Source organism: Boleophthalmus pectinirostris, unplaced genomic scaffold (genome assembly GCF_026225935.1).
Source record: "Boleophthalmus pectinirostris isolate CB_2022bp ecotype Guang Dong unplaced genomic scaffold, ASM2622593v1 HiC_scaffold_7, whole genome shotgun sequence".
Classification (NCBI taxonomy): Eukaryota; Metazoa; Chordata; class Actinopteri; order Gobiiformes; family Gobiidae; genus Boleophthalmus; species Boleophthalmus pectinirostris.
In genome coordinates, this window is record NW_026571473.1 from 29188364 (window position 1) to 29208583 (window position 20220).

At 37.0% G+C, this 20220-nt stretch overlaps 1 protein-coding gene across 2 annotated transcripts in view; it reads right to left on the reverse strand.

Annotated features, from left to right (window-relative positions):
- Positions 1–643: 643 nt before the first annotated feature.
- b4galt6 (UDP-Gal:betaGlcNAc beta 1,4- galactosyltransferase, polypeptide 6) overlaps positions 644–20220 on the reverse strand; it is a 52130-nt gene continuing 32553 nt past the window's right edge. The window contains exons 7-10 of one of the 2 annotated variants that reach the window (XR_008633529.1): positions 16195–16317; positions 13406–13507; positions 11303–11719; positions 10313–10443 (exon numbers count right to left, since the gene is read on the reverse strand). Coding sequence is in view for 1 of the 2 variants with exons in the window: in XM_020925936.2 (XP_020781595.1) it covers positions 10296–10443; positions 13406–13507; positions 16195–16317 (373 nt within the window). In the remaining variant the exon portion in view is untranslated. Of the gene's footprint in view, positions 10444–11302; positions 11720–13405; positions 13508–16194; positions 16318–20220 lie in introns of both variants that reach the window. The other variant, XM_020925936.2, reaches the window with a different exon arrangement.

The window sequence follows — 20220 nt, forward strand, 5'->3', positions numbered from 1 at the left end:
AAACCAGGACTAAAACCAGGTCCAAACCAGGTCTAAAATCAGGTCTGAACCAGGTCTAAAACTAGGTCTAAACTAGGTCTAAAACAGGACTAAACCAGGTCTAAAACCAGGTCTAAACCAGGACTAAACCAGGACTAAAACCAGGACTAAACCAGGACTAAAACCAGGTCTAAAACCTGGTCTAAACCAGGTCTGAAACCAGGTCTAAAACCAGGACTAAACCAAGACTAAACCAGGACAGGACTAAACCAGGCCTAAAACCAGGTCTAAACTATGTCTCAAACAGGATTTAACAGGACTAAACCAGGCCGTGAGGACGTGTCTCCTCATCTTCTATCAATAATATTTTTAATATGTTTAAGTAAAGTCTGGGCTTTTTATTTTCTTTTATCAGACAAAACATCTTATGTTAATATTTCCTGGTCTTTGCTTCTCTATAGCAAATCAAGTAATCCAAAGTATTCAGATTACATTACTCACTTTAAGTAATTTAATGGATTCTGTTACAAACTACATTTTGGGGTATGTAATCTGTAATCTGTAGGGGAACACATTTTAAAAGTAACCTGCCCAACACTGTCTGTACTTTTACTTAAGTAACAAAAGTGAATACTTCATCTACAACAAAAAACATGAGTCGTGATTTCATTTTTCCCAGAATATGGCAATGAGTGTTTATTTTGTCTTCTGTCGACAAAGAAAGAAAACTTTACAAAGAAACGCTTCAACACCAGACCAGACGTTTGCAACTGTCTGTTACCAAAATCTAATAAAAAAAATTATAATAAAAATAAAGGCAGATGATTTACAATGGAGCCATACAAAATAATAAAATTAAAAAATGTCCAGTGGGTGAGCAGGTCGGTGCTACATCCGATTGGCTCAATGGAGTTCTCACTTTTGCGCCGGTGATCAGGTATAGAGCGTATACAAAAAGAGGAATTGTACAGAAATTCTACATGACAAGAAAGCAAGAAATTTCCAAATTTTGATGAAATTTCAAACTGAATTTCAACAAAGTTTCAAAAAATGACAGATGTTAGTATGATGGCCTAATATGTAACAGCAGATAGTGGCAATACCAAAATTCTGAATTAACAAATGGATTTTTTTGGCGGTAAGTTTACAAAAAATATAAAATAAAATTTAAATTGAAATACATTTTGAACAATAGCATTGTTGTTTTAGAAATGATGGGTCAGCATTTTAAATTACAATACAAAAAATAGGTGGCTTTTTTTCTCAATTTCTTTGCTTACAGAAATATTTGAAAAAAAAAAAAAAGTGCAAACACAGATATTTTTTTTCTCAAATTTATAATCTTTTGATAATGTGCCCCAAATTTCTGAAATGATATAAAAATAGATATGAAATGCGTCAAGAACACTGATAATTTTGATTTGTTTTGTTATGGATTGGACACTGAAAGAGTTTCAAATTTGAAATTTCGAGTTTTGTTCTTTTTAATATTTAATTCTTCACAAAAAGCAAAGAAATGTGTTGTATTGGCCACCAATTTTAACACATTTTGAACACCACAAATCAGCTACACAGCATTAAATAAACAATGACAATTTTTACAAAATTTCTCAACTGGTCAGACACCATTTCATTTTCAAGTTTAGTTTTTAAAATGTTGACTTCCTGTGTACAGAACGTGTTTTTAAAGGTTTGTCTCAAGTTTCCATGTCACCAAAATTTAACAAAAAGTACATTGCAAGTGTGATTTATAAATGTCAAGATTTGTTTTAAAAGACAAAAAAATAAAAATAAAAAAAGACTTAAATTGCGTAATGTTGCTTCTACCTGCTTGTCTCCTTGGATTTACGATTACGGCTACTTCGCGAAAAACGTTCCACAGTACGGCATTAAACTTCATCGATCGCCATGGAGACGTGCAGGCAGCAGCGTCGCGCATGGCACAGTCACGGCTCAGCTCCGTGGAGAGGCAGTTCACAGTAAGAATGTTGTCTTCGAGCAGTCAAAAAAACACCTTCATTAGAACAGAATGTATTCAAGATAGATGCAATAATGCCATACTGTGTAACATTTCAGGCAAAGCTACAACGACAACAGACCAGTCGAGAAACGAGTAAAAGTCGTGTAAACTGACCAAAAACTTCTGCAAACCAAAAGGAGATAGTTAATTTCATCGTAATGCCCGTATATTGAGTTTCAGAGTTTAAATAACGCTGCGTTGCCGTTGACAACAGATCCAGATTTCATGGCTACACAGAGAAAACCATTTACACCTTGAAACACTTTAAATCTCTTCATAAACAAACAACAAAAGGCACAAAACACTGCAAAATTTTATCATCGGTATCAGTAACAAGTATTTTATAGTAACAGGCCATGGGACATTTCAAATTTGACACAGATTTTTAACAATTCGCGTTTTTCTTTTAGTAGCGTTTGGCAGTTAGGGTTAGCCAACATGCTTATAGATGCATCGAGAATTTCAGACTTCCCGTCATGCTGGGAAGGATTTTTCGAAAAAGTGAGCATCAAACCGCAATGTTTGTTTTCCCAGTGGGATGCGTCTATTGACAAATCCAATCTTTTCTAGTCTTTTAAACCATATCACTTTTGTTTCTGGTTCTGATATTGTCATAGTTTAGTTTTGGGATTCGGACATCGTAATTGTGTGGTTGTTGGATGTCCTAACAGTGGAAAAATGGCTCGAGAATTTTGTTTGCGAACTCCATAAATGCAAAAGGGAATCAGATCTGTGTGACTGCAAACCTCTGTTCAAACTGTTTCCCTTCTCAATGGAATTGAAAAATAATGAAAGGTGAAGGCGATGGGCAGGATTGATCCACAGGAAGGACCAAAAAGGAAACATTTGACTGCCTAAATCATCCCGAGCTTGCGGCGAACATTTAGTATGTGGAGCGCCATCAAAGCAGGGTCCCGTTTGTTAAGCGAGAGGTTCAGAAGACAAACAGGCCGAGCTCGCACTTTCTTGTTCTTGTGGTTTTACAGCAACATCACGTCTTGGTCTCTTTGCAGTGGAAAGTGTTTCTTGGGGAACAGCTGCTGCCTTTTGCTTTGGCATTGACTTTTTAAATTCGTAACCAAGGTTGAGCGAGGGATCAGGGTTTTGCTTTGATGGCGCTCCACATACAAAATGTTCGCTGCAAACTCTGGATGATTTAGGCAGTCAAATGTTTCCTTTTTCATCCTTCCTGTGTAACAATACTGCCCATCGCCTTCGCATTTCACTATTTTTCAATTCCGTTGGGAAGGGAAACAGTTTGAACAGAAGGTTTGCAGTCAGACACACCTGATTCTCTTTTGCATTTATGGAGTTCGCAAACAAATTTCTCGAGCCGTTTTCCGGTGTTAGGACGTCCAACAACCACACAATTACAATGTCTGAATCCCAAAACTAAAATATGACAATATCAGAACCAGAAAAAAAAGCGATATGGTTCAAGAGACTAGAAAAGACTGGCTTTGTCAATAGACCCATCCCACTGGGAAATCAAACATGGTGATCTGATACTCACTTTTTCGGAAAATCCTTCCCAGTATGCATTGCGTAGTGACTGGAAGTCCGAAATTCTTGATGCATCTATTCAAGCCGATTCTCGTGTTAATCCACATAATCCACATTTTTAACTGTAGCACAAGCACTGGTCGAGATATGGCAGCTGGAATGAGCCAAAAAACAAAACAAAACAAAAAACATGGTTGTAACTTTGTAAATTGAAATACTGACACTGGTGTACTTAAATGAAAAGGCGAAAGTACAATATAAATAAGTACCCAAATTCAGTAGCATTACTCTGTATACTTCCAGTTTCTAGTCTCTAAAGTCAACTTGACCTAATAATTATAAAAGAATACCATTGTGAGTGACTATAGAGTTATAAAGGTGCACATAGTGAGCAGTAAAAATTCGCAAAATTTCCCAATAAATTTTTTTCAAGCTAGTCTACGTGAAGTAGAATCTTTCTAGGATTGAGAGTATCTGAAAAATAATTGTGGATAAATGTAAATATGTCAAAATAATGGCACAGTGTGTGTATATACTGGAAAAAAACAACAACAAAAAAAAGGCGTCGAAATTTTGGCAGAATATTGCTTTAACTTGTCCGTGTGGTAAGCCATGTGAAAAGTGTGCGACTACGGCGAAACGAAAAATAAATGAAGAGTAGAAATATAAATGCAGTGGAGTCAATACGAACAGTAATAGAGAGTGAGTTAAGGCATTACTGCTGTATGAAGGATTTAAATAAAAAAATACAAACTAAAAAAGTATGTACAATATGTTAAATGTATATGCCCTAAACAGTGGATCACCAAGCCTATGTACGACTAAAGTTACGGCGTGGTCATTCACAAAACAACAACTTTTTGTAGAAATAGCTGTTTAAAATGTTCAAAGTAGCATCTTGGTGAATTATTTTTAAGAAGAATTAGCAGAATTTGAAGTTTTGTTCAGTTCTAGATTTCACTTAAAGCTTTCCGACATGACCAAAATTGACGAACGTTCTTACAAAACTGCATTTTTGCTTCTAAAAACTAGTAATTACAATGAAAAATGGCCTGTATTTCAATTCAGGGAACTATCATTTGCTGAAATTTTCCCCTATTTTACTACAAATATTACAAATTCTGACAAATTTGTAGAGCGTATTGACTACAGACGCAAATTTGTTCAAGGTAGTGCTGATCTAAATTGAATAAACTTTGTCGTCATTGAAAAATCTGTGTTCTGCAAATGACCACGGCGTCTTAATGCTACACAGTGAGGTCACAGTGCCCCCTATCTGCACACCCAAGAAATGTACCACTGACACTAAACTCAAGAAAACGCGTCCAAAAAGAAAAAAATCACAGATCAATCCAAAAAAGGCAACACATTTTGGATTCTCAAACTGATTTAACTGTTCTCAGCCAATCTGATCCTATGTATTCCATCTTGTATAAAATGATAAAGCTTTTTTTTTTTTTCTTAACATGAATAGTCAGTGTAAACAAATATAGGTCACTCTATTGCTCCACGCTGCGGACTTCCCAATACTGTGGCTCAGAGATTTTCAGAAGATAGGCAGCGATCGCGACAAGAGGGAGCCTAATTTTATTCATCGACACTTAAAAAAAACCACAAAGAAACTCCAGCGAGGCCATTTCACGCCGCACAATCTGGTCAGAAAAGGAGAGAAAGGAGAGAGATCGTCACATTGAAAGTTGGTGTTGGACAATACAGAAAAATATCTTCAGGAGATGTTCAGTCATTTTGAACTGGAGTAGTTTAGTTTGAAGGTTTTGTAGACTGCAAATTACAGAATTGTTGATAAAAAAAAATAAATAAATTACAAATCAGATGGAACTAAATTAAATGCCCTGTACTTTACCTAATTTTGAACCATGACTGAAGATAACTCTTAGCACCGCCCACTTAGGCCCCAAGTACTGCACCATGACAGAAAAACAACTCTCTGGGAGTTGTTCGCATAAGGAACCATGAGGAAACGATTACTAAGGACAGACGTTTTTATCCAAGTACCGTATTTTTCGGACTATAAGTTGCACTTTTTTCATGGTTTGGGTGATCCTGCGACTTATACTCCGGTGTGACTTACATATTAAAAACTTCACACTGACAGCCATGAGAGGGCGCTCTAGGCTTATGTGTCATTATCTAGTACTACTACTACTCCTGTGTCACTGTCACTTCGCTCTACTGTGCATGTCTCCTGTATAAAAAGCTCCTGTCTTGCTACAAATAGTGAAAAATTCAGCCAAAAACGGTAATCGAGCAGCAGGAAGAAAGTTTGGAGTGAGCGAGAAACTTGTGAGGGACTGGTGGAAAGCGGGTATGGAGAACACAGCTTCACGATAACCCGGTGGGTGCGCCATGTAACTTTCCTTGAAGTCACTCGATGAATCGAGAAAGCCTGGAGTTCAGTGACACCGAAACCATCCGGTCGGGATTCAGAAAGGCTGGAATAATTCTAACTGGAACTGAAGCTGAGTCTGACGACAGCTACACAGAAGAGGAAGTGGCGCTACGTTTGCATCATGGATCTACAGTTTATCTCCGGAGGTCGCAAAGAAATGACACAGAGGATGAAGAATTCAGTGGATTTAGTGATTTGGAGTGAGATCGTGAGTTTGGTAAACTTATGTTCTGTTGTTTATGCTATAATTATCTGAATAACTGTTCATATGTTACGTTAACATATTAACGCCTACTCAGCTTGTTCTCTCTTCTGTTGTTTTACTATAACTTGCTTTTCAAGATGAAATGTCGATTCTTGGTCTCTGATTTTATAAAATACATTTCCCCAAAAAATGCAACTTATGTTTTTTTCTTCTTCATTGCACATTTTTTGGCTGGTGCGACTTATAGTCTGGAAAATACGGTAACTACTTTTAAAATTCTAAAATCTATATCAGTCTTTTTTCTTCCAAATTACTGTTTTTACAATATATTATACGGAGTAAAAGTTGTTTTTTATTTGCACTAGAAGCAACAAATCAGGAAAAATGTGTCATAATATAAGCCAATTTGCAAAGCGGAACAAGATATTCACTAAGAGATAATAAAGATGTTCACAGCTTCGATATAAACAGCTCATTTCGACATTGTATTCGGATGATATGGACAGTTTGGGATATGTCGCTTAATAATCTTAAGTATTGCTCTTAATTATTGCTCTTGGTTGTTTCTAGGAGGCAATATGCAGGTAATGTTTGAGCAAACTTTTCACAGCATTTTTGTCCGTACGCAGAATGGCCAAGGGCGCCAATTAGTGTTAAAGTTGACAATTTATATTTTGTTTGAGTGTTTTAGAGTCAGGATTTCAAAGATTGGTTTTAAAATGTTAGGTCTACATCGAATATACACTAAAAGTCAAAAGTTTAGACACAATTTCATTCAATGTTTTCTTCTTTATGTTTACAACTTTTTACATCTGCCAAATATATGGAATTTAGTAAAGAAAAATATTAAATGACTTTTTATATTTTATACTCGAATCCTTATGTCCACACTTTGCTTTGTTGACAGTTTTGCCTCGTCAGGGTCAAAAAATGCCAAAAGTGCAACACTGTGATCAAAGCAAAGGGTGGCCATTTTTCATTTTTAAATTTATTTAAAAGTTATTTATTCAGAGTTCTTTATTTTGAGTTAATTTTTGTTTACTAAATCCATATTTCTGATGATTCAGTGACAATCTACAATGTAAATAATCATGGGAACAGATGAAAACACGTGCAAAACTTTTGACTGGTACTGACAAGTGTTTTTTGTTTTTTTTTAAACTCCAATTATGGTAGCTTTATTGCGAAACTTAGTAGTTGTGAATGCACCTGTGTAAACCTAAACTGTTATAATTCTGTATTGCCACACAACACCAACTGTAAATCTGTTTTGGTCCTTGTTTCGAATGGATTTGTTCACAGGGTTTCTTTGGTGTACTAACCACAGTTTCACATTTCACTTCCCACTTCTGCGTGTGTCTCTATGGGAGGAACCGATAACAAAAATGTCACAGATCAGAGAGAGCGCGCCGATGATGGCCACAAATGTGATTGTACTCAACACAAAACGATTCATGGTCAAACTTGGAACAGAGAGAATAACAGCGAACACATCTGGTCAAAAAATCCGCCAACGAAGTTTTATCACAACCTTTAGAGCGCTCAAAGCTTTAAGAAGTTTGATTTTTCACAGCCCTAAGTCGCGTTTGCACTAGAGAAGGGTGGTATGGTTTGAGCTGGTATGGTGATAGTTTGTTAAATTGTGAAAACTCTTAAATATTACTTTACAGTCTTCTGAAGTTCTGACCTTTGATACTTTTAAAAAATTATTATTTTATTGTCAATTATTTATTTCTAAAATTGTATGGAGACTCAACTATATTGTATTACGCTGAAAAACTGCCTGGTATTTCAGTTTTTGGGCACTAATATAGTCCGATATTTTCCTAAATTTTACAAAACTTATGCATTCTGACTGAATTTTTTTTAAATTGTAGAGTGTATGATTGATTACAGATTAAAAATGTTCAGGTTCTTCAAAAAAAAAAAATCTTGTTTATTTCAATTATCTTGTGAAAAAGGTTTAGTTCTGGTGTTCTCACCTTTGAAATACATTTTTGTAACTGTTAAATTACTTATTTTTGTTACTCTATTATTTATTTATTCATTTATATTCTTGTGAAGTCTGGTTTCAAGTTAATTAGATGAAATATAAATGTATGGGAAAAACAAAAATATAACTCAGAAACAACTCAAAAAATCCAAGTCAATTTAAACACGTCAGAGCAACTCAATTCAAGTCGTTCTGACAACAAGATTTTTATGTTTTCTTGCTGTATTTTTGTATTGATTCGTAGCAAAAAGCTGTTTTGGTGCTGCTTTTTGAAAACTCAACCATACCAAATCATACCAGACCACGCCGCTCCAGCGTAAACAACCCTTCATTTTCTGACAGTGCCATTCAAGAACGCGAGTAGCTTTAGGCGCTACAGTTCTCTCATTCTGGCCTCTCGGACTCGCGCACAGCATTGGAACATTTGAGGGATCACATTCACACACACCAGCCCGGCTTCTGCCCCCCTACAGTACGATACAAACGGCCAACTCACAGGGTCCAGCAACTACTCAGGAAAACGAGTAAAAATCCAACGAGTTCAGAGTAAAAAATACAAAAGAAAGAAAGAAAGAAAAAAAATATCGTATTGACCTGACCATTTGACGACAGCGCGAGGCCTGCGTCATGGCCGACCCTGCTCCCTGTACAGACGTCCGACAGCAGCCTCCTCCGGTCCACAGGGGGGCGCGCAGTGGGAATAACTTCAGATATAATCGCAATAAGCAAAGAATGGTTCCTATGGCAGCAATAGCAAAAGTCTTCACGATTAGGGGTAAGTCAAATTGAGGGTAACTTGTACATCACACATTATGTAATATTAGAGGTAGGGTTGTCAAACTAAATTGATACTAAAACCAGTATCGAAAATAGTTAATTTGATACTGAAAAAATGCCATAAACTAAATTTGACCTTCTTTGAACAATTTCAGAGTAATCTTGAACAATCTGGATCAGCACCAGTTTAGAGCCACATGTTAAAGAAAGCACAATTAGTTTGTGCTGAAAATTACATTCTATTGTCAAAGTTTTCTTTTTTTTCAGGTATCAAAACTGGTGTTGAGTGTCAAGCCTTTTCCTGTGTATCAAAAACTTGTTCTATTATGACAACATTAATAGAGGATGTACAGATTTTGAGGAGTTACGGCTCATGAAGATATTGCAACATTCATTTTGGTTTGATCATTTCCATCTGCGCAGCCCCACTCTGGAGCAGCTACACTCGTCACACAGTGCACCTCAAAGAGAAAATGCAGAAAGGCTAAAATAAAATATATATAGATATATATATGTACATCTTGAACAGAGGAAATAATTTATGTTTCAAAGAAAACAAAACATCTGGTAAACAAAATAAATTAAGGCATGCAAAAGATAAAGTCAAATCTTTAGATTTGGATATTTTTTAAGCCAAACAAACGTCTTCCTGTGTGGAAGAAACCACTCACGCTTATGAAATCCTCAGAAAGAAGGTAGCTGCCAAAATAAAAGTCAAACTCACTGGAATATCGCTGGATAATGTCAGAGCATTAAAGGCCAATATTTACACATGTGTTCTGTTGATATTTACATACATATTCATGCGGATCAGCAGCAGTGCAGCGAAAACAAACAGCAGAGGAGCGCTTCTCTAAGGCCCCACCACCAGAAAATAAATAGCATTTATCAAAATCATAAAAAATGTACATCACAAATATCTCTATTGACCTAGCTCAGATCCTGTTTGGCGGAGCGCTCGGCCTCTAACAACTGATATGTATAAAAATAAAAGACAAAACTGGTGTTGGCTTCTACGGTGAAGTGAAGCAGTGCGGAGCCGGTTCTGCCACGTTAAGGCTTCAGGAGACTCTGGAGCTCAGATGCTGCTGCTCCTCCGAAAGAACCAGGGACCAGGGGCCAGAGGAGGGGGGGAAAGCCGGCACAGAAAGGACATGCAGTCGCCCGTGTCACGCACTCACTCAACACACAGCACTGTTCTCTGCAAAAAAGCTCTCCTGCGCCTCAGTATTACTTATTTCTTCTCCTCATTTTTTTCCTCTTTTGGATTTGTATTTTTTATCTCTTGGCAGCATTACTTGTTGCATCTGTCCTGTTGCGTCCTCTCTCCGCTCCGGTTGGCTGGAGGGGCGCGTGGGGGCGGGGCTTGTGGAGGTCATGGTGAGGTCGTGTTGGGGTCATGTAGGGGTCAGTAGTCTTGGATGGGGGCGAGCTCCGGGGACAGGTCCACGCTGATGTTCTTGTACAGGCTGCTGAGCGTCACCATGGGGCTGTAGTGCAGGTTGTTGAGGCCGTCCAAGTGCTGGCGCTCCTTGGAGTACCTCAGCAATTTGTACCTGAAAACACAAAGATTATTGGGTACAAATAATGTGGTGGTGAGCAACATTAAAGGTGCATTGTGTAGCATCCCTGGTTTGGTTTGGTTGGTAATAATAAAACTGTGAAAGTGCGTAATGAAGGAAAAATGCATCAGTATAGTCATATTTTCTTTGTGTTTTGATCATTTTTGAGCAGCTTTTCTGTATTTTACTGAAAAAAACAAAACAATTTATGCCTCTCTTTACTGTTGGCAGGGATCAGATTGGTCAAAAATATCGACACCTGGGACATTTTTTGTACAAAACTACAACAAATCAGTGGTTTTGGATAAAGCTGCCGGGACAGGAGACACAGGGTTCAAAACTGGGACTGTCCTGGGTAAACTGAGATGTCTGCTCCCTAGGGATGTAACAATAATCGAAATATAGTGATATTGTATTGTCAAAAGTCTCACAATAATATCATGAACCGTCACAATCTATCGAATTACAAGTCTCTTTACTTAAATTCATTGTTATGGTGCAGCAATAGCTAAAGAAAACAGAGGGAACTACATAGACCGTGATCCTTTGGTGTTGTCAATGCAGACTTAACATTAATAACACTTTAAAATCTTAATTCTTCATATTACAACGGTACCATTATAACAGTATCAATGTTTTGAAAGAAGTAAGTACCATATTCAGAGTTTTGTTAGCCTCCACAAATATCACAATAAATATCATACCGTGAGATGCATATCGTGAAAATATTGTATTGTGATCACCCTATTCCATGGAGATGTTATTGCTTTGCTTAAAATGCCCCAGAGTATAGCTTTAAATATATCTATCTAGTATTTATTTCATTAGGTGTGTTTTTATTGCTTGAAAGTACCTTGAAAAACTGACAACTGACAGTGACTTTGCCTCTCCACGGATGTAACCAGTAATTTGGCTTGGTGTTACCGCCTGCTTTCTCCACGGAGATTAATGCCCTACTGCGGAATATTCCAGATAATCTTCGTGGCAACAAGCAGTTGGTGGAGATGGCTGAGAAGTTTAACCCAAAAAGGTTCAAATGTTTTTTTCTTCAAATGACTTTTTTATTTACGTGATGTTGCTGTGGTGTGTCTTGCGAGTGGATTTACACACACTTGCTTTCTCACACTTGGGATACTGTTCTGAGGAAGTCCGACTGCAGAGGGCGCTGTCGTCTTTCCTCTCCCGGAAAGAATACAAGCGGCAAAAACAAAATCAGCCCACAAGACAAGTCACAGCAACAGCTTGCGACTCTTCTGATGACGACTACAAACTGTCAAAACATGCCAAAGTAAATCAACAAAAACAAACTGGTCTGTTAGATAAAAACAAACAAATTGGCTTTAATATACAAGTACTTTTTTCATGGTTTGGGTGGTCCTGCAACTTACACTCCAGTGCAACCTATTAAATATATTAAAATTTTCACACTCACAGCCAGAAGAGGGCACTCTAGATTTGTGTGTCAGTATCTGCTGCTCCTATGATTCCTGTACCACTGTCACTTGGCTCTACTGCACACTTCTCCTGCAGAAAGAGCCTCTGTCCTGTCTGTATAATGTCAGTCGATCGCACCATTACTTCTGCACCACTGAACATTTTTTATTTAAACAAACTGAACACAAATGCCCCGAAAAAGAAAATCATATTTTGCAGATTACAAGCTGCAAGAAGGGAATTATGCAGCCAAAAAGGGTAATTGAGTAATCGAGCAGCAGTAAGAAAGTTTGGAGCGAGTGAGAAACATGTGACAACAAGTGCGCCATGCAACTTTCCTGGAAGTCAGTGGGTGGATCGACAACGCCTGGACTTCAGACAATAGAAACCATTCTGTTGGGATTCAGAAAGGCCGGAATAAGTCTAACTGGAACTGATGCCGAGTCTGACAACAGCTACACAGAAGAGGAAGCGGTGCTCTGTTTACCTCTGGAGGTCGTGGAGTTGCTCAGAAGTGACACAGAGGATGAAAAATTCAATGGATTTAGTGATTTGGAGTGAGATCAAGAGTTTGGTAATATGCTACGTTAACAGCCTGTTCCCTGTTCTATTGTTGTTACTATAACTTGCCTTCAAAGGTGAAATGTCAGTTCCTGGTCTTGGATTTTATAAAATACATTTCAAAATAGAGACTTATAGTCTGGTGCGACTTATATATGTTTTTTCTTCTTCATTATGCACTTTTTGGCTGATGAGACTACTCTGGAGTGACTTCTGAAAAAATACAGTAGTTTGAACATGGCTTGATTGAGACTCAGTAACATTAACAACAAGCAATAATTAGGATATTATTTTGCTCAATGAGATGTAATGACAGCTAGACTGATAATGAAAATTGTTGCCATCTTTTCACTGTAACAAAAGCAGGATTCTAATACAAGGTAATGTACAGCATGTTTGCATGTAAATACACCATGTCCATAAATAATTACTCTGTTTAATTCACCCTGATTGAAATACATTTTTATTAATATTTTAGTAGCATTCATTATACCTCATTGATCTCATTGATATATTTCCCACGTCTACAAGGGATCGACTGCATTTCAAAAACAAATGCCTAAGATTAGCATTTGCCTTTGCCTGGAGATAACCATATGTTGCAAAGGGTTTACAGCTGCTAAACTCTGAGGTACTATGACATTAGAACTGGCTTCTTTTCAGAGACTCAAAAGAAAAAAAAAGAAAAAGAAAACATGTGGCAGCATGTGTTATAGTGCACAGTAGTTTCCCCTCTTGCTCTGAGTCTGCACAATGACAACTCAGAAATGCAGTATTTGGTTTGACTCACAGCATAGTCCTTAAATAAATTCAAATTATCTCGAGATCAGATCAGGGTTTTTATAGCTGCGTGCAGGGAACAGGGAAGTGAGAGTGTAGAGCTTCACGGTAGAATGATTAAACTCGCAAGGCTCTACCCTCCCTATAAAGACAAACTATTCTGTAGTCTGGCCGGTCTCACCTGCCCAGGAACTGCACCTCCCCTCTGTGGTGGTGAGGGATGGACTTGTACTTCCCCAGCTCTCCTTCAGGGCGTGTCACGTTCAGACCAGCGTAGTGGACCCTGATCAAAAACACAAAAGGTTTTTTAATACAGAGACACTGAACTTTAGAGCTCAAGGACTTGATTTTATCCTGATGGAAATTTTAAGAAGCTGAAAAATAATAATTTAAAAGTATTTACCTGTAGTGACTTAGCAGCAGGTTGTTTATTTTTTTATGTTTTGGCAATTGCATCTCTATTAGGGATATAACAATAACCTAAATATTGTAATATCGTATCATCAAAAGTCTCACAATAATATCGTGGGCTGTCACAACATATCGAATCACAAGTTTCTTGGCTTAAATGCATGGTTTTATAGTAGCAACAGCTTATGAATATCGGGAACTACATATCCCATGATCCATTTTCAGTGCGAACATGAAGATATATGTTTTTTACTTGAATTCTTGGGATTATGACAGTAATAATTCACACCAATATCTTGTCAAGGTATTTTAAAAGCAAAAAAAGTGTCCCATCTACAATTATATTAGCCTCTTCGAAATATCTCAATATCGTATCGTGAGATGTATATCGTGATAATATCGTACTGTGAGATTTGGATATTGTTACATCCCTAGAATATGACAATAAATGTTGTACCAAATGACTGGTCAAAGCATTTTATAACGTCAGTCTTGTTATTATGTATAATATCATAATAATACCTCCCAATCATATCCTGAGCTTTCCCACGATATCACTATAAATATCGTACCGTGAGGTTCATACTGTGACAATATCGTATGGTTAGACTTGGATATTGTTACACCCCTAATCTCTGTGGATGTTGTGCAGCCTGGTACACAAACATAGAGGATTTTGCTGATATTGTGTTAATGAACAAACACTCCCACTACTTAAGCCACTGTTGCCCCTGTTCGTTGCTGTATCAGTTTCTTCCTGAACCAAAATCCCAACTTCAGTTCTGTTGCTGTGATTAATAAAGATGTTTGGAGCGACTGAAACAATCCTCCCTTTCCTGACAGACTCCTACAGCTCCGCTCAAACCACTGAAAAAGTGAGAGTTACAGGACTACATTCATACAATACTCCCTATAACTGTACAACAACTCACCCTTATGTAACAGATAATACTCCCTACAACTGTACAACAACTCACCCTTATGTAACAGATAACCCTGTGTCCTGTCAATCATCATATTATTGTTGCACTATTTTTCTATGACCTCTTGTATTAAGCTGAGATTTTATATTTTATTACATATCATTTTATTACTTATCTTTAAATTTTATTTTGACTTGTACATATACATATACATTTAAATAAGACATCTTATTTAACACCTGTCTCTTGACATCTTTTTTGTTACTTATTTGGAGTTTATTATTACCATTTATATATTTTGTATTTGTTATTATATTATATTATATTACATAAGATTTTATTGTTAGTTTTTAAAGCTTTGAATGGACTGGCCCCACAGTTCGTCTCGGACCTCATCTAAATGTACACCCCCGCGTGCGCTCTGAGGTCTGAGGGCCAGTTCCAGCTTGTGTAGCCTAAGACGAGACTTAAAACCAGGGGGACAGGGCTTTCTCTGTGGCCCTAAACTCTGGAATGCTCTGCCCCAGTTCTTACCGTGGAGTGTTTTAAGTCTCGTCTTAAGACACAGGTTTATTCTCTGGCTTTTAACACCGCGCAATTTGTGTGGTCCTCTGTGTCTTTTATTAATTTTATTTATTTTTAACTAATTTTAACTTAATTTTATTGGCTTTATTTATTTATTGCTATTCTATGATTTTGCTCTTATTTTATTTTACTGGTTTTATTAATTTAAGATTTGTATGATTAAATCTGAACATTTATTTGATCATTTTATTATTGTTGTCATTATTACGTATTTGTGCCACATTTTGGAAACAGTTTGTGAAATGTGCTGTATAAATAAAGTGAATTGAATTGGAATGAATATATTGTGAGGTTTGAGCTATAGTGTCCAAATAATTTCTCTTGTGGATCAATAAAGTTTGTCTAAGTCCAAGTTTATTTTGTTATACCTTTTTAATGGGACACAACTCACATATACATATTTACTGATCATTATTTAACCAGGATAGTCCTGCTGACATTAACATTAAGATTTTTTTTTCAGAGGGATCTATTGTACATGCCTTTAGTGTTGGAGGAAACCTATGCAGACATGGGGAGAACATGCAAACTCCACACACAAATATGAATTGAACCCAGGACCTTCTTGCTATAAAGGCAAGAGTGCTGTGCTACAATGCCCTTGTCTTGTGAAAATATTATTGCTTTTGCCTGAAATGTTCCACAGTATGATATAAAGATATTAAATGTAATTTTTTTTCAATGATTTTTTTTTTATATTATTGTGGAGAAAAATCCAGGCAAAGGAACATTTCAAGGAAGAAAAGAAGGTTTCAGATACTCAGAAACTGACATAGTGCCCCTAACAGACTCTATTCTGCTTTTTCAATAGCACCATTATTAAAAGAGCTAGTACACTTTCAGCTTTTCCACTCTAATCTATGCGAGAGGCTATCTAGGGTAAAACCGCATGTTCAAGTGAATCTCCATTAGCGCAAAAAGCTAGAGCCAAACAAGTTTAAAATAACCACGAAGACAGTAAGCATCTGTTTTACTGCGGAGCGCTGACAAACCTAATTTGGGAAGACAAAGCTGCCTCTCGTAATGGCTCCACGTCACACACTGGACTGACCTGTTCCACAAGTCGTCATCCTCTCCTCCCCAGCCCCAGAACGCGTTGGGGAAACCGTTAATCTTCCTGAACTGCTCCACCGTCAGGCCGCTCACACCGCCGAAGAACTCACTGTATGGAAGACTGGAAAAAAACAAAACAAAAAAGCAAGACATTGGTTTAAAATGTGCAATACTTTTCATGTAAAGAGTCCAATGCCTGCTTTGTCTCTATGGAGATGTTACTGCTTTCCTAAAAATGTTCCACTGTACAGCACTGAACCCATTTATCTCCATGGAGTCATAAAGCTGATGCCAAAAGGCCAAATTACAGGTCAGATTTGTGGAGAGGCGACCCCACTCACTGTAAAAATGTTATAAGATATTAAGATATGCTTAATGCCATACTGGGAAATACTCCAAATGCAATAACATCTACAGAAAAAAGTTGCATAGCACAGATTTAAGGAGATTTCAATGGAATGTTTAGGAAAGTAGTAGCTAGTTTTATCAGTAGGGGGGTCTGGTCAAGCAGTAACAGAGGGAAACAGGGGCAGATTTTTTACATTCAAATAGCTCTTATTCAGAAACTAGAGGGACTATTGAAATAAGTAAGATATCAGAATGTAGGAAAGAGTTAACACTCCAACAGGGTAAAGTTAAACCTGCCAAATTCTTTCAAGTTGTTGACAAAAAATTTTAAAACTCATGTCGGTAACGGAGGGAATGAAATGTGTAGCACTTTTTGGGCAATAAATACAAACAGTGATAACTAGTGGTTCTCACTTACATATCCTTAACAAACTGGTTTGAATATTTGGTTCATATAGTTTTCTACCATATGGTACAAGATTAGCTTGAAAAACCTCTTACTTTTTGAGTCATGAGATTTTTTATTAAGAAAGGTCATGGTAACAGAGGGAAAAGTAATGGAGGGAAAATTGTGCAAGCAAGTAGAAGGTGCATGATTTTGCATAATTTCTCAGCTTTTTTCTTCCTAATACTTTAATATTACTTAAAAATGAAAGGAAACTATTTCTAGAAAATATGTCAGTCCTTCCAAGCAAATTTTTTTATCATTTTAAATACTTTTTTTTTTTTTTTAAATCATGTACCTTCATCAACAGTTCAAAGATGGAATAACACAAGATATGATGAAATACATCCATTTATTTACATGATTTGCAGGTCTTTGAAATTTGGGAAATAATTTTTGTTCCATGTTGCATACATGGTCTGTTTAAAACGTATGTACCTTTTTTCTGTACCATTTTTGGTTCTAAAGTTAAACAGTTTCATAAACTAGAGTACATATGCTATCTGTTGAATACATTTTTATATCAGATGCATTACCTTGCATTTTTGGCCTTGCGGTTTACTTCTGCTTGACCGGGCCCAGGGGTGGAAATTCACGATTCAATATGATACTCTATACATAACTAACAAAACGATATTTCCACGAATGGCAATACATATGATAACTGATATTTTGCATGTGATATATTGTTGTTTTTTAAGAACCAACAATATTTTAGTGACAGTATTTCTTTGGTAATTCACTTCTTGTTTTTTTAAACCACTTCTTGTTAGGGGTGTGCAAAAATATTAAAATATCGATTGAAATGCCGTTTAATGTGATGATACAGTATTGATATTGTGGGCTGCTGTATCGATATATATTGCTAAGAGTATTTTTTGGTATATTTTACTAAATTATTTTGTTAGAGCGCTACAGTTTTGTTGCTTGTTTAGAGAAAAGAAATTCTTATGGTCACATTTTTCTATGCAACACATTTGACAAATTCACTGTTTTGAGGATTAAAATATTTGTTAAACCACTTCTTATGCAAAGTTCATATGAAACACAAAGACTTTTAGTATCACAGCCATCATTTAGCTTTTTTTTTTATTGAACTGCATTGAATCAATTTGAAATATATCGAATCGAAAGTGCACTGTATCGAGGTATGTATCGTAAATTCTTAATGATCCCCAGCCCTACTACTTATACAAAGTTAAAATTGAAATACATTTATTTTAATCATCAAAACAGTGAAAATGTCAAGTGTATTGCATCGTGTGGTCGCAAAAACATCCTTAAAAAGATACCAAAATATACTCTTTGCGAAATATCGATACAGCAGCCCCCCATATAAATAGGGTATCACCACATTTAGTATCACTTCACGATATATCGATATTTCAATATTTTTGCAAATACTTGACAATCACTTCTGATTTGGAACCACTTTAACAAGCAGCGAGGTATTAGTGAGATTACAATATTGAGATTCTTAAAATATCATGGAACCCTCCAGTGTTTTGAATAGTGTTCCTCTGGTACCAAGTTTCGGTCAAATAAGGTCACTTGGTCTCAGGGTAGAGCCTATGCCCCAGTGTGTGAACAAAAACAGTAAGAGGTTGCTAAGCCACTGAGTACATAACCAATTACGCAGAATACAACAAGTCTGTGTTGATGTTTTTCATTTTGGCAAACTTCTGCTTATACTTGAAAGCCTAAATGTAAATATTGTTGGGGTTACATAAATCCTTTCTCCGTTATAATTAGTGTTTTAGCATCTGCGGAGCCTCTGGAGTGTTTAGGCTGCTCTGGGTCTTAACTGCAGCATTAGCCAAGACACAGTAAACAGCTGCGGCTCGAATCTATGGTAACAGAGTACGGTATCCGATTGATGAATTTGTTTAAGTACTTGCTGCTTTGCTTTAGTATTTTTTTCCCCCGTGTCTAACTAGGCTGGTATTTATCACACTGTAGGGAGTAAAATCTGCATACAAAGTTCTTTATGGGGACAAAAATCTGGTTCCCGATGTAAATCCTTTAAAGGGCAAGTAGCTGATTTTAATTTATTCATGTCAATGCTCTCTACATTATGAATTCTATGCTAAAAATGAGACTGGAAAATGTGAACTGTTTATTTTATATAGCATTTTCTCAGGTAATAACACAGAACTATAATAAAATCTGGAAGGTAAAGACAAGATGACATCATATTGTTTTCAATGGCCTGTGCTCATTGGCATATGAGCAAAAAACTAAATTTTGTCTTCTGCATTACTTCTTCCTCCCACCCGTGTGTCGTCTATAACATGCACGGCGTGGAGCGTTTGGACCAATCAGAGCGGGAGCTTCTACAATGGAGCAAGCACGGGCTCAGAGCGTCTTTTAGTTTTCAAACGCGAGGTCTGTGTGGGACAGAATTTTAAAGTCCCCCTCCTGCCCGCACCAGCATTATGCAATCCCATTCCTGCCCGCAAGTTTGGCAAAATGGTGACGTTTGCTTTCTTAAGATCTATCAAACACAGAGAAGTGGAAAAGAATTGTCTAAAATGTGCGCGAGATTAGACCACATCCACAAATTTAGGCTACTTAAAGTGTTTTTTTAATGCCAAATAAAATATCCAGCAGAAATGATGTATGGTAGGCACAGATGAATCATTTGTATATTTTACTTTACACTCATGTTTAGTTTGTGGTCCCGCCCGTGCCTACAATGAGCTTTCAAAATATGTCCCATGACGCACTGTTTTGTGTCAAATCCCGCAGGTCCCGGGCAGGGCTCTAATTCAAACTAAATATTAAAGCATCAGAGTCTTACAAAGCTACCTTTAAGGCGCTTTGAGGATTTAAAAATTTTGAAAAGTTTATGTTGTGAAAATAGAAAAAAAATCCCTACAAAATCCGACCTTTGTGAAAGTTGTGGATGCCCTGTCAGCCGAACATGGGCAGTTTGAATTCCCAAAAACTGCACTGTGCTTCTACAGGAGAATTTCTTTCTGGGCCAAAGCTCACAGGAGCTGCAGTACCTGGAGCGGCCACTAGTCGGCCTCGAGCTGGGACAAAGGGGGAATGTCTTATCCAGTTCTTATTATAGATCCATGGGTAATCACTAATACACATGCTACTGCCAGAGTTGCTTTTTTTCCCTCCAGTTAGGCAAATTGTCACTGAGAATCATGGGAAACGAACAGCCTGACAGGAAATAGCAGGCAGAAATTGGAGAACTGTAAGGAAACAATTGCATCATGT